Raw genomic sequence first — 13,721 nt, 5'->3', positions numbered from 1 at the left:
TATACATATTGTAAACATCATCTGGTGAGGTAAAGCATAGAAAATATACTTTAAACATTTACTATTCTTAATCAACACAACAGTTCCTAAATCAGTCGCAGTTATTTACCTTACAATGCGTCTACATCTGCATTGCTTGCTGTTTGGGGGTTTAGGCTGGGTTTCTGTATAGCACTTTGTGACATTGGCTGACGGAAAAAGGGCTTCATAAATACATTTGATTGAGTTATCATTTCAGAACAAAAATGTTGTCATACTGAAGTAAGAACAGACAAACGCCAAAGAAAAGCCACCGGTGTATAAGGTAATGCCAACAACTGTCAGCTATACAGCACACAGAGAGCCATTCACACTCACTGAGACACTACAACATTCACTGTTCTACATACAAAACTGTTGTCACTTAAAATGGTTTATATAGGAGGTAGCGAATAATAAAATATATCCCCCCTGAATGATCTAATTGATAAAATTCTAAAGTAGGCTAAAGGTAATATGTTGTGCCTGACATATTCTGTCTCTCACATCTCTGATAATCCACGGCTTTTACACCAGTACCTGCAATTGTCCTTTGCTTACTATCCGTACAGAATCCTGAGTCAAATGTACATTTCTTTCCTACTTTATCATAATTATTCTTTATACAAAACAGAGACAGTCACGAAGAAAGGGATGGAAAGAATGTGAGGTTGAGATAAAGATAATAAAACAAAAGTTAGGCTTGGCTTGGCTTTGTTGGCTCCCTCTCCATAATGGCAACGGTGTTTATCATTGTCAGTAAGGGCAGTTGGTGCCTGGGCCACGCAGCTCAGGGGCTGACAAATGCCTCTTCCGTGCTGGGCCCAGCCCCCCTCCCTGCCCTTTTATTGGCGTGTCTGGAGCAGCGGGAAGGGGAGAATGAGGAAAGGACATTTGTAGGGTCTTAGGCCCTCCATGTCTCCCTCGGGCTGGGGTGCCAGGCTCCTGGGGCTGGGTGGCAGAGGGTGATGTAGGTATAAGAGCCAGGCAGACATCACCAACACTGAGCTGATGGCAGCGGAGTCCACACAGACGGGCTGTTCTCGGGGGGCAGCAAGAGGACCAGCCACGTCCGCACACAAAGAACGGGTACTCCACATACACATCCAGAAGCTCCTGTGATGAGAGATAGTTAGTCATGACAATGCAGTACCTCTCTTTGTCCTCTAAGTGGTGGTAGGGTTCTGCAATTGGGGATTGGCATCAATCCTTGCATCGTGTCATGATGAGGGATACTTTAGGAATGTAAATCATTAGCATTTTATTTACCTTTATGATGTAGACGAATCAAAAAGTGTACTATTTGCAAATATGTATGATATCTTGTATATTGAATTCCATGTTATAAATTATGGAAATGTAAGAAGCCAAAAACACACGGACCAAAAACACGCTGACCCTGTTATGATCTTGTGTGATGTAATGATGTAGTAGACTCAGCAGGATCAGGACCAGCTCACCTGAGAATGTTCTTCATGTAGGAGGATGAGGAGGCGGGAGAGGGAGGGGTCTGTGGAGGGGGAGATGTGCTGCACAGTACAGCAGCTCAGATGTAGCGCTGGACAGGCCTCTGCGTCGATCAGGAAGTCTTCTGTCTGCAAATCCTCCACCCTCCTCAGTCGCCCGTCTCTGAGCTCGATTAGAGAGCCTGCCGCAAAGTGAGGGAGCAACCAGGGCAGCTGGTCAGAAGAGGTGGAGGGGTAAGAAGAATGATGGGTGGAGAGAAGGGTAGACACGTCTACTTTTTCTGTTACTCCCACAGTCCAGTTTTTCTCTGTTGACTGAACAGTAAGTGACGGTCTTATGGGAGATTCTTCTGCAAACGCCGAAGGACTTTGCCCTGAATCAGGATACTTGGGGGCTGTGGAGTGGTGTGTGTAGACCAGTTCAGGGTGGTGGTGTAGGTCCTTGGAGGCAGTAGGAGAAAGAGCAGTGTTCAGGGGGGCAGAACCTGCCTCTGAGCTGTGGCTCTGTGGCTGGTTTACTCCCTGTTTCTCTCTTCTCATATACAGGCCCCTCTGTCTGTTTTGCTGTTCGGTGTGTAGACTTAACTTCTCCCTCATTTTTTTATTAAAGTGCCAACTGTACCCTCCATCCTCCCCACTGGGCTCCTCTGTAGGCTGGGCCATATTTCTGCAGATAGAGTGGCGGCGTGGGTGTTCTGAGGGATATGTGGAGCGGTGATTGAAAATGTAGGGAATATGCCGGCCTGGCGGGACTGCAGCCCAACCTCTGTAATAGTGCTCCCTCCACTCAGCCCAACCATGGCTATCCCTGATAGGAGAGGAGAGATGGTTGGCTCTGGTGGTGGAGGCTGTGGTGGGGGACTGGGTCCAGGGCTGGTATAGCGGGGGAACAGATGCATGTGTAGGTGGGAGCAGATTTGAGTGGGAGGGCTTGACTACATTATGGCTCTTGTAGGGGAAGGGGACCTTGAATGTGACAGCAGCAAGCTGCTCTGAGAGGCCTGGTCTGGGGTCCCTCTTTTTGGGTGGGAGGCTCTCTCTGTCTGGGTCTGGGGTTGGTGTGGTGCTCATTGGTTCACCCAGTTGTCACATATACTGTCACTTCTCTTCTCCGGCCTACAGGTTGTTGTGGAAAGGTTAAGTCAAATAAGCCTCCTGTGAAAGAGGCCGGCTAAGGGATTCTGTCACTCCCTGGTGAAGCATCACTGACAGAGAGGTCACAAGGGGTCTCAGTCTCAATGCTCCAGTCTGAAAAAAGACAGGAATGTATTGACATATGTTATAATTGAACCAATTCTTAAATGTCCATATCATTTATGTCAAAAGCACTAAGATAATTTTATACATTTTATAGCCTCATATAACAGGATTCTCAGCTTCTAGTCACATGGCTTTTGATGATTTCATAAACCATACTTCACTATGTACTCATAACACCTCTCTCTCTCTTATCCCTCTAACTTCTACTTCATTAGTGATAGACAGAGACTTTCTCTGCCCTTTCTCCCTCGCTCTCTTAGACCCCTGTGGAGTAACAGATGGTAACTATGAACCTTAAAGTCTCATCACTAATTTCTCCATTGCCTCAAAATTGGAGCCTTTCAAACCATAGACTGCTGCATTGAGAGTGTGATTGACAGCTGAAGTCTGGATCAGTAGAACACTTACATTTTACCAGATTTCCCTCAGAAGACGTTACTATGGTTAATCAGTGTATTACTGTATATGTGCATACTGTGAGAAAAGGGTAGATAAGGGTGCTGTGCTTTCCAACACTGCCCTGCCGGGACATTCGGTTCTGGGCATGAAGCCATACATTTCCTGATAAGTAAAATTGAACGTCTTTGAAATGTTCTAAGAACGGAAGTGAAAAATGGGCTTGTTCTGGAAACGTACATTTTTAGGTTGTAGGGAGGTTTTAGGTTGCAGGGAGGTTGATTATCCTCAGATCCTCAAAAGGTTCTACAGTTGCACCATCAAGAGCATCCTGACTGGTTGCACCACTTCCTGGTATGGCAACTGCTCTGCCTCCGTCCGCAAGGCACTATAGAGGGTAGTGCGAACAGCCCAATACATCACTAGGGCCAAGTTTCATGCCATCCAGGACCTTTATACCAGGCGGTGTCAGAGGAAGGCCCTACAAATTGCCAAAGACTCCAGCCACCCTAGTCATAGACTGTTCTCTCTGTTACCACACGGCAAGTGCTACCGGAGCACCAAGTTTAGGTCCACGAGGCTTCTAAACAGCTTCTACCCCCAAGCCATAGGACTCCTGAACATCTAGTTAAATGGCTACCCAGACTATTTGCATTGCACTCCCTTCCCTCCCCTCTCCACATCGCTGCCACTCTCTGTTGTCATCTATGCATAGTCACTTTAATTGACTCTACCTACATGTACATACTACCTCATCTAACCAGTGCCCCCGCACAATGACTCTGCACCGGCACCCCCCTGTATACATCGTTATTTTTTACTGCTGTTCTTAATTACTTGTTACTTTTATTTCTTATTCTTATGCATATTTTTTGAAACCGCACAGTTGGTTAGGGGCTCGTAAGTAAGCACTTCACTGTTGTATTTGGCGCATGTGACTACTAGAATTGGATTTGATTCTAAGAACGTTTTACTATGGTTCCATGAACGTTTTAAAGTTCTGAAAACTGAAATGATAGGTTATGTGGAAGTTTTTGAATAACTTTGTTAAAACTTTCAATGAATGTTAAGACTGCTAGCTTAGTTTAACTGTTTGGACCTCCAAGCACAGATAAGACACATGGAAATGATTTTGCTTAGGCATTAATCGCGCAAACACATTTCTAGCGTGACATGTTTTTTTTAAACTCATACAAAGCTGTTCATTTTAGTCTATTCAAACAGACCCCATTTCAAAGGAAACAAGCACTCATTAAGGTCAGGTGTGGCCAATTAGTGAGCGTGGCCTGCACACCTGAACACACTTAACAAGATAGAGGATTGAGAGAGTTTTGTTGATGCTGAGAACAGAATGTTTACGTTTTTCAATAACATTCTTAGAACGTTCTTTGAACGTTACAGCTTTCTTGTGGTTTTTATGTCAAACCAGTCAGAGAACGTTCCTAGAACAAGTTCCTTAAATGTGCTGAAAATGTTCCAAAGCCAAGCAACTATCCCTCACCATTCCCAGAACATTTTGGGAAGGTTGTATGCAAAATAACCATAGGACAACCACGCTCTCACCAAGTACTAAGGAGGTTCTGAGAATGTTATGTGCTAGCTGGGTGATAAATATAATTGTTATGAAAACCTCATGCATCAATTAGATAATCTGATAAAAATTAATCCACTTCGAGTAATATCTTTCATTCCTAGCTAATGATCAACATACATGGAATAGATTCCGTGGCATTATTTTTATATTATTTTATAGTATGAAGAATACAATTGAACAAAGCTGAATAAAATAGAAACAATATTTTCTCCAAACGATTTGAGGGAGTGCGCACATGTGGCTATTCTGTGTTGAGCGGTTAACAAAAAAATAGGTATATGCTTAATTTAGAGTTATTAATGTAACTTTAGTTGTTCTACAAACGTTGGGCTATATGTTTTGATTTTTAATACATTGTAAGGCTGCATGATGCGACTCTAATAATGATGTGAAAAAAGTTGCTTGAAAGGCATGAGATCTGCTTTGTTTTTTGGTCCAGGCTGAACACACTTCATCAGTCTCTCATTCACAATTTAATATATATATTTTTTATATATATTTTTAGAATTTTACCCCGTTTTCTCCCCAATTTCATGGTATCCAATTGTTTTTAGTAGCTACTACCTTGCCTCATCGCTACAACTCCCGTACGGGCTCGGGAGAGACAAAGGTTGAAAGTCATGCATCCTCCGATACACAACCCAACCAAGCTGCACTGCTTCTTAACACAGCGCGCATACAACCCGGAACCAGCCGCACCAATGTGTCGGAGGAAACACCGTGCATCTGGCAACCTTGATTAGCGCGCACTGCGCCCGGCCCGCCACAGGAGTCGGCCAACCCCTCCCTAACCCGGACAACGCTAGGCCAATTGTGTGTCGCCCCACGGACCTCCCGGTCGCGGCCGGTTACGACAGAGCCTGGGCACGAACCCAGAGTCTCTGGTGGCACAGCTGGCACTGCAGTACAGAGCCCTTAACCACTGCGCCATCGCATTCACAATTTGACAAGCACTTCACGGCAGCATCCCCTTTGTGTGGCCGTAATGCACCCTAAAATAATCCATGCCTTTTACGGCCAGTGGCCGTTGTGTCCTTGGCCCGGAGTGCTGCGTTGTCACCTTCTCCCTGAGTGCTGCGCGTTCCAAAGCATCTCTCACTCACATGGCTCTCCATCACGTGATCGGGTCTTTCTCACAGGCTACAAGTGAAGACAGACACATCGGGGACGCAACTGCCTGCGTCTTTATCCAATTCCAAGGTGCATATTGAAGCTATTGTCCACATTTACTTTTCGTCAGCCAACAAGATGAGTAGGCCTAAAGAACATCACAAGCACTAGTTTATGTCAATCTAATATCCCCCATAGTACAAAAGTTGACCTATTCTATTCTGTGTGAGAAATGAATATTCCAAACATAGTCTGGGACAGTTGGGGATATGATAGAACCCAAATTAATACAACCACTAGTTTCAAAAAACTTTTTTACGCAATGTGGTTGACTCAACAGATTAGATTTGTTTGTCTTAAAATGTTGCTAAACTATTAGTCTATTTCTTCACATTATAAGGGAAGGAATGCACACATGGCAGTAGGCTATAAGTACGAATGTTCCATTAGTGGGACAACACCATTAACAAAGTGACCACAAATGGGATTATGCATATAATGCATGTATTATTAAGGTGCATTTCTATGGTGAAAATTACCTTCCTCAAACTTGAAACTCACACACTGCTTATGTAGGCTCTACACCCCTTGTAAAGCAGATTAATGTACTTAATTTTAAGATGTTTTTTGGCCACTTTAGTTGTGATGCAAACCTTATCAAAACATATGGGCTAGGCTACATGAGGTGTGCAAAAAAAGGGCATAGTTTCTTGCCTCATGCTGGGCATCATTCACAAGTGACAATATATAATTCACAAGTGATAGGCTAATATTATCAACCATCAGACTATCCTTGATTTAATCTTGTCTTTACATATACTAAATAACTATTTTTTTGTGAAGAATCAACAACAAGTGGGACACAATCATGAAGTGGAACGACATTTATTGGATATTTCAAACTTTTTTAACAAATCAAAAACAGAAAAATTGGGCGTGCAAAATTATTCAGCCCCCTTAAGTTAATACTTTGTAGCGCCACCTTTTGCTGTGATTACAGCTGTAAGTCGCTTGGGGTATGTCTCTATCAGTTTTGCACATCGAGAGACTGAAATTTTTTCCCATTCCTCCTTGCAAAACAGCTCGAGCTCAGTGAGGTTGGATGGAGAGCATTTGTGAACAGCAGTTTTCAGTTCTTTCCACAGATTCTCGATTGGATTCAGGTCTGGACTTTGACTTGGCCATTCTAACACCTGGATATGTTTATTTTTGAACCATTCCATTGTAGATTTTGCTTTATGTTTTGCATCATTGTCTTGTTGGAAGACAAATCTCCGTCCCAGTCTCAGGTCTTTTGCAGACTCCATCAGGTTTTCTTCCAGAATGGTCCTGTATTTGGCTCCATCCATCTTCCCATCAATTTTAACCATCTTCCCTGTCCCTGCTGAAGAAAAGCAGGCCCAAACCATGATGCTGCCACCACCATGTTTGACAGTGGGGAGGGTGTGTTCAGGGTGATGAGCTGTGTTGCTTTTACGCCAAACATAACGTTTTGCATTGTTGCCAAAAAGTTCAATTTTGGTTTCATCTGACCAGAGCACCTTCTTCCACATGTTTGGTGTGTCTCCCAGGTGGCTTGTGGCAAACTTTAAACGACACTTTTTATGGATATCTTTAAGAAATGGCTTTCTTCTTGCCACTCTTCCATAAAGGCCAGATTTGTGCAATATACGACTGATTGTTGTCCTATGGACAGAGTCTCCCACCTCAGCTGTAGATCTCTGCAGTTCATCCAGAGTGATCATGGGCCTCTTGGCTGCATCTCTGATCAGTCTTCTCCTTGTATGAGCTGAAAGTTTAGAGGGACGGCCAGGTCTTGGTAGATTTGCAGTGGTCTGATACTCCTTCCATTTCAATATTATCACTTGCACAGTGCTCCTTGGGATGTTTAAAGCTTGGGAAATCTTTTTGTATCCAAATCCGGCTTTAAACTTCTTCACAACAGTATCTCGGACCTGCCTGGTGTGTTCCTTGTTCTTCATGATGCTCTCTGCGCTTTTGACGGACCTCTGAGACTATCACAGTGCAGGTGCATTTATACGGAGACTTGATTACACACAGGTGGATTGTATTTATCATCATTAGTCATTTAGGTCAACATTGGATCATTCAGAGATCCTCACTGAACTTCTGGAGAGAGTTTGCTGCACTGAAAGTAAAGGGGCTGAATAATTTTGCACGCCCAATTTTTCAGTTTTTGATTTGTTAAAAAAGTTTGAAATATCCAATAAATGTCGTTCCACTTCATGATTGTGTCCCTCTTGTTGTTGATTCTTCACAAAAAATAGAGTTTTATATCTTTATGTTTGAAGCCTGAAATGTGGCAAAAGGTTGCAAAGTTCAAGGGGGCCGATTACTTTCGCAAGGCACTGTACATGTGAAATTTGTTTTGATTTAGAATGGACCATTATCATGCATCTGTCTCGAAACAAGGACAGCAGAAAAAAAATACATGTCATCTATGCACTTAAATAGTGAACGAAGGATGCTTTTCCCATGGTTCATTTTCATTCCAGCCAGGTAGGATATACTCTTGTTTTAAAGATAAGCAATGTGCTAAATATTAGAAAAAGGTTAGAAATAAATATATTAGACCAAGCATATAGAAAGATGAAGGGATCCTCCTCTTTTTAATAGAGGCCGTCGCTGTCTTTTCTCACACAATTGCATAGCTTATAGAAATTATGCGCAACATGAGTTCATGGGCTCTCATGAAGTGTTTGATTAGATTTTCTATTACATTTGCATTGATGTCAGAGTGATTATATAGTCAGAGCCCTTTATGTAGTTTAACTATTGTTATTTTACTGCTGCTCTTAATTACTTGTTACTTTTATTTCTTATTCTTATTCGTATTTTTTTTAAACTGCATTGTTGGTTAGGGGCTCATGAGTAAGCATTTCACTGTAATTCGGAGCATGTGACTAATAAAACAAAATTGGATTTGATTTGATTACAGGGACAATAGAGTTCTGAGTACCAAGCAGTTATAAAGTTGGGTAGGCTACTTATGGCCATCAACAGCATCAGATCTGGGAGAAGTCTAATTACCCTGACTAAAAGGTAACGTGTCATTTGAATGCCTTCATGACTCGTGACCCCTGTGAATACGGTCACCGCATCAGCCCTAATTGAGAGACCTTTGTCCAAAGATGCCACATATCAAGTTTCATGAAGATCGGTCATTCGGTGCCAGAAGAGTAGCGTTTTAAGTGTTTTTCATAAAATGATAAATGGCGGGAAATCTATCATGGTGGACCTTATGGGTCACTGAGGCAAATTAGTTCCTCGTGAGGAGAGCGACCTATCTACATCATTTCATGACTTAAAGTCGAACGGGGTGAGGGGTGTGACCTTTCAAAGTTTGTATTTTCAGTCTCTTGTCATAGCTCCACAATCTGGCCAATCAGTGTCATTTTGTAAATGCCGGATCTCTATGGCAAGAAGCATCACTCACACAAGTGTAATGCAAATCGGGCCAGTGCTGTCTGAGATATTGCGTGTAACTAATATACAAACATACAAATGCACAGTTCCTTCCCCGATTTCATTGTGGGGGACAACTGTGCTGTATGTACTCAACTGTGTTACTATTAGTGGAATAGTAATTGGTATGAAAGTCCTGACATTTAATGTTTAATGGTTATCATTATATATGTGCAGAGATCTTTTGTCACAAACAAAACATTGCCAAGCTACTAAAGTTACACCACAAAACATATAATATCACAATATGTAAATTCTTATTGATGTGAACCCTAATGATCTAGATGAGTTACAGTAGATGCATTTCATCACCGATGCGATACAGTATTGCTGTTAAGTTTTTACCACTTGGTGTAAATGTAACACTTCAGGCAAAAGATAAAATAAATAGCATGTATATCTAACGACGACAAGGGCGATGTTAACATGAATACCTTCCTCCCACACACATTCACACATGATTATTATCACATACACATGCGAATACTTGATGCCTTACCTCTCTCTTCTGGTGAAGGTATGAGTCCTTAGTAAAGCATGTTGCAGAGTGAATGAACATCCAGACAGCGTCACTGTGTCTATCAGACAGATGCATGCTCTATTTATCCTCCCACCCTCTTTAACCCCTCGGTAAAAGAGAGTGGGAGGGAAAATAGAGCATGCATCTCGGTAAAAGAGAGTGGGAGGAAAAATAGAGCATGCATCTGAGAATGTTTTATTATAGAGGGGCGTGACCTCTATAGAGCATGCATCTGAGAATGTTTTATTATAGAGGGGCGTGACCTCTATAGAGCATGCATCTGAGAACGCTTTATTATGGTTCCCTAAACATTTTCTTGGGAGGTTAAATTAACATTCTGAGAATGGAAATTCTAGGTTACTTGAAGGTAATTAAATAATGTTTTTTTTAAACTCATACAAAGCTGTTTATTTTCATAATATTCAAACAGACTCCATTTCAAAGGAAACAAGCAGTCATTAAGATCAGGTGTGTGAGATTAGTTAGTGCGGCCAACACACCTGAACACACTTAACAAGATAGAGGCTAGAGAGAGTTTTGTTTGCGCTGAGAACAGAATGTTTATATTTTTAAATAACATTCTTAGAACCTTCTTTGAACGTTACTAAGGTTTTCTTGTGTTTTTTATGGAAAGTTTTCTTAATGTTCTGAGAACATGACTTTAAATACACTGAACAAACATATAAACGCAACATGTGAAGTGTTAGTCCCATATTTCATGAGCTGAAATAAAATATCCCAGAAATGCTCTATACGCACAAAAAGCTTATTTCTCTCAAATTTTCTCAACAAATTTGTTTACATCCCTGTTAGTGAGCGATTATCCTTTGCTAAGATAATCCATCCACCTGACAGGTGTGGCATATCAAGAAGCTGAGTAACCTCTCTAGGGTACGTGGGACACTAACGTCCCACCTGACCAACATCCAGTGAAAGTGCAGGGTGCCAAATTCAAACAGAAATTTCATAATTAAAATTACTCAAACATACATGTATTATACACCATTTGAAATATAAACTTGTTGTTAGTCCCACCACAGTGTCCGATTTCAAAAAGGCTTTACGACAAAAGCATACCATGCGATTATCTTAGGTCAGTACCTAGTCACAAAAAAACACAGCCATTTTTTTCAGCCAAATAGACGAGCAACAAAAAGCTGAAATAGAGATAAAATGAATCACTAACCTTTGATTATCTTCATCAGATGGCACTCATAGGACTTCATGTTACAGAATACATGTATGTTTTGTTTGATAAAGTTCATATCTATATCCAAAAATCTCTGTTTACATTGGCGCGTTGTTATGTTTTGCCTCCAAAACATCCGGTGAAAGTGCAGAGAGCCACGTCAATATACAGAAATACTCATCATAAATGTTGATGAAAATGCAACTGTTATGCATGAAATTAAATACAGTGGGGCAAAAAAGTATTTAGTCAGCCACCAATTGTGCAAGTTCTCCCACTTAAAAAGATGAGAGAGGCCTGTTTTCATCATAGGTACACTTCAACTATGACAGATAAAATGAGAGAAAAAAAATCAAATCCAGAAAATCACATTGTAGGATTTTTAATGAATTTATTTGCATCTCCATCTTCTTCTCTCCCTTTAACAACCATTCTTTCTCTCTATCTTCTCTCTGGTTTCCGACTCTTTCCCTATCTCCTTTTCTCTTTCCCTATTTCCTTCTCTTTCTATCTATCTCTCTCTCCCTCCCTACCCCTCTCTCCCTACCTCTCTCTCTCTCTATAGATAGACATAAGACTGCTGTGAGACTCGTCAGCTGATAGTTGGGGTATAGCTGCCTGATGGGCGTGGCACTCTGGTGAAGGCGGGAAACTATAGCTTTGAATGTTCCGGGCATTACACACCTTTAGCTTTCTTGAGTGTTCAACCAGGTGGAATGCAAAACTTTCCTATGGACTATACACTGAGTGTACAAAACATTAGGAACACCGGCTCTTTCCATGACAAAGAGAGACCCGGTGAATCCAGGTGAAAGCTATGATCCCTTATTGATGTCACTTGTTAAATCCACTTCAATAAGTGTAGATAAAGGGGAGGAGACAGGTTGTCTGATGGACAAATCTGGGTTTGGCGGATGCCAGGAGAACGCTACCTGCCCCAATACATAGTGCTAACTGTAAATTTTGGTGGTGGAGGAATAATGGTCTGGGGCTGATTTTCATGGTTTGGGCTAGGCCCCTTAGTTCCAGTGAAGGGAAATCTTAACTCTACAGCATATAACGACATTCTAGATGATTCTGTGCTTCCAACTTTGTGGCAATAGTTTGAGGAAGGCCCTTTCCTGTTCCAGCATGACAATGCCCAAGTGCACAAAGTGAAGTCCATAAAGAAATGGTTTGTCAAGATCGATGTGGAAGAACTTGACTGGCCTGCACAGAGCCCTGACCTCAAACCCATCGAACACCTTTGGGAGGAGTTGGAACACGGACTGTGAGTCAGGCGTGTTCGCCCAACATCAGTGCCCGTCCTCACTAATGCTCTTGTGGCTGAATGGAAGCAAGTCCCTGCAGCAATGTTCCAACATCTACTGGAAAGCCTTCCCAGAAGGGTTGAGGCTGTTATAACAAAAAAAGGGGGGGGGACCAACTCCACATTCATTCCCATGGTTTTTGAATGAGATTTTCGACAAGCAGGTGTCCACGTACTTTTGGTAATGTAGTGTGCATCCGTTGGCTTCACAGTTATTGCAATTCTCAGTTGTTGAAAATTCCCACAGCCAATTCTCACATGTCTATCACTCTATTACTGTCAACACCAACAGTCTTTTCTTAATTCTCTCGCTGCTGCATACCTTTGAGACACCGAATACATCTGATCCAATGAACAGAACGCCAGACAGTGTGAATGACAGTAACGTTAGAAAATGAACAGCCATAATTACTTTCTATTCAACAGTTAAAAAGATCAGCATTTAGACCGAGATACATTCAGAACAGACATCGTTTTGAACTCATGACACTAAAATACATGTTCCTTCTTTTACTCTCCTTTGTTCTCCTCTCTTTATATTCTGATATTACATTCTATTCAGCTCTACTCTCTCATTCTACAGACTAAAAAGTGATGATTGCCTGATCTGATTCACATTTAGCTGCAGATGCTACATTCTCTGCATGGTGAAAACCCAATCATGATGAAGCCCACAAACACATTCGAGAGAGGTGACAAGAGCTTCTCATTTTGAGTCACATCATGCTTCCTCTGCCCACACACACTTTCTCAGACAGTACAGGACATGCCATTAGCGTTATGCATGCATCTGCAGTCAGTAGCTTACATCTGCACCCATGCATGGATGCCAAGACTTGTTATTGTTAAGGTTTCCACTTGTATACAAAGACAGAGTTATTCATATGTCCTTCCCCTCTCTCCAGTTCTCTCTCTTTATGTCGCTCTCTGGGTGTTATCATGTGTGTGCTTTCAGTTCAAAGCTACCTCACAGGAAAACATTGTATACAATAAAACCCCATTGACATTATGGTTTATATACTATATATAAGGCCTATTCACGTCAAGCTAATACATTTTTTATGAGCTATTTGGATGCGGGTATAATAATTATCTATTTCCAACAGCTCAGGTTGCAAGGAAAAGAAAGCGTATATATTTTCACCACTAGATGGTGTTAATAATGTTGATATTCACATAACGCTGTTTTGCTGAGTGATCATTATTTATGTATTTGCAGGCAATCATGAATTATCATTAAAAAAGTCCCAGGCAACATACACATTTGCTGGGACTGTACTACCCTTACATCAAAAATACCTACTTTTACATGATACTTTTTGAATTATCAGTATATAGTACGATATCAAAACTGCATTGCAATTAACATTAGC

General features: G+C 41.6%; 1 protein-coding gene across 1 annotated transcript; it reads right to left on the bottom strand.

The window, feature by feature from the left end:
• Nucleotides 1-651: 651 nt before the first annotated feature.
• Nucleotides 652-2,655, bottom strand: LOC149982549 (uncharacterized). The gene is made up of 2 exons (XM_090242314.1): nucleotides 1,479-2,655; nucleotides 652-1,134 (listed from the first exon to the last, which is right to left on the bottom strand). Exons 1-2 carry the CDS (start codon nucleotides 2,553-2,555, stop codon nucleotides 775-777), a joined length of 1,437 nt encoding a protein of 478 aa, XP_090098440.1. The 5' UTR covers nucleotides 2,556-2,655; the 3' UTR covers nucleotides 652-774.
• Nucleotides 2,656-13,721: the final 11,066 nt, after the last annotated feature.

Source organism: Oncorhynchus mykiss, chromosome 7, assembly GCF_057628025.1.
Source record: "Oncorhynchus mykiss isolate SJ-2025 chromosome 7, ASM5762802v1, whole genome shotgun sequence".
Taxonomy (NCBI): Eukaryota; Metazoa; Chordata; class Actinopteri; order Salmoniformes; family Salmonidae; genus Oncorhynchus; species Oncorhynchus mykiss.
Note: the sequence above shows the minus strand (reverse complement) of the source record. Positions and strands in the feature narration are given on the sequence as shown.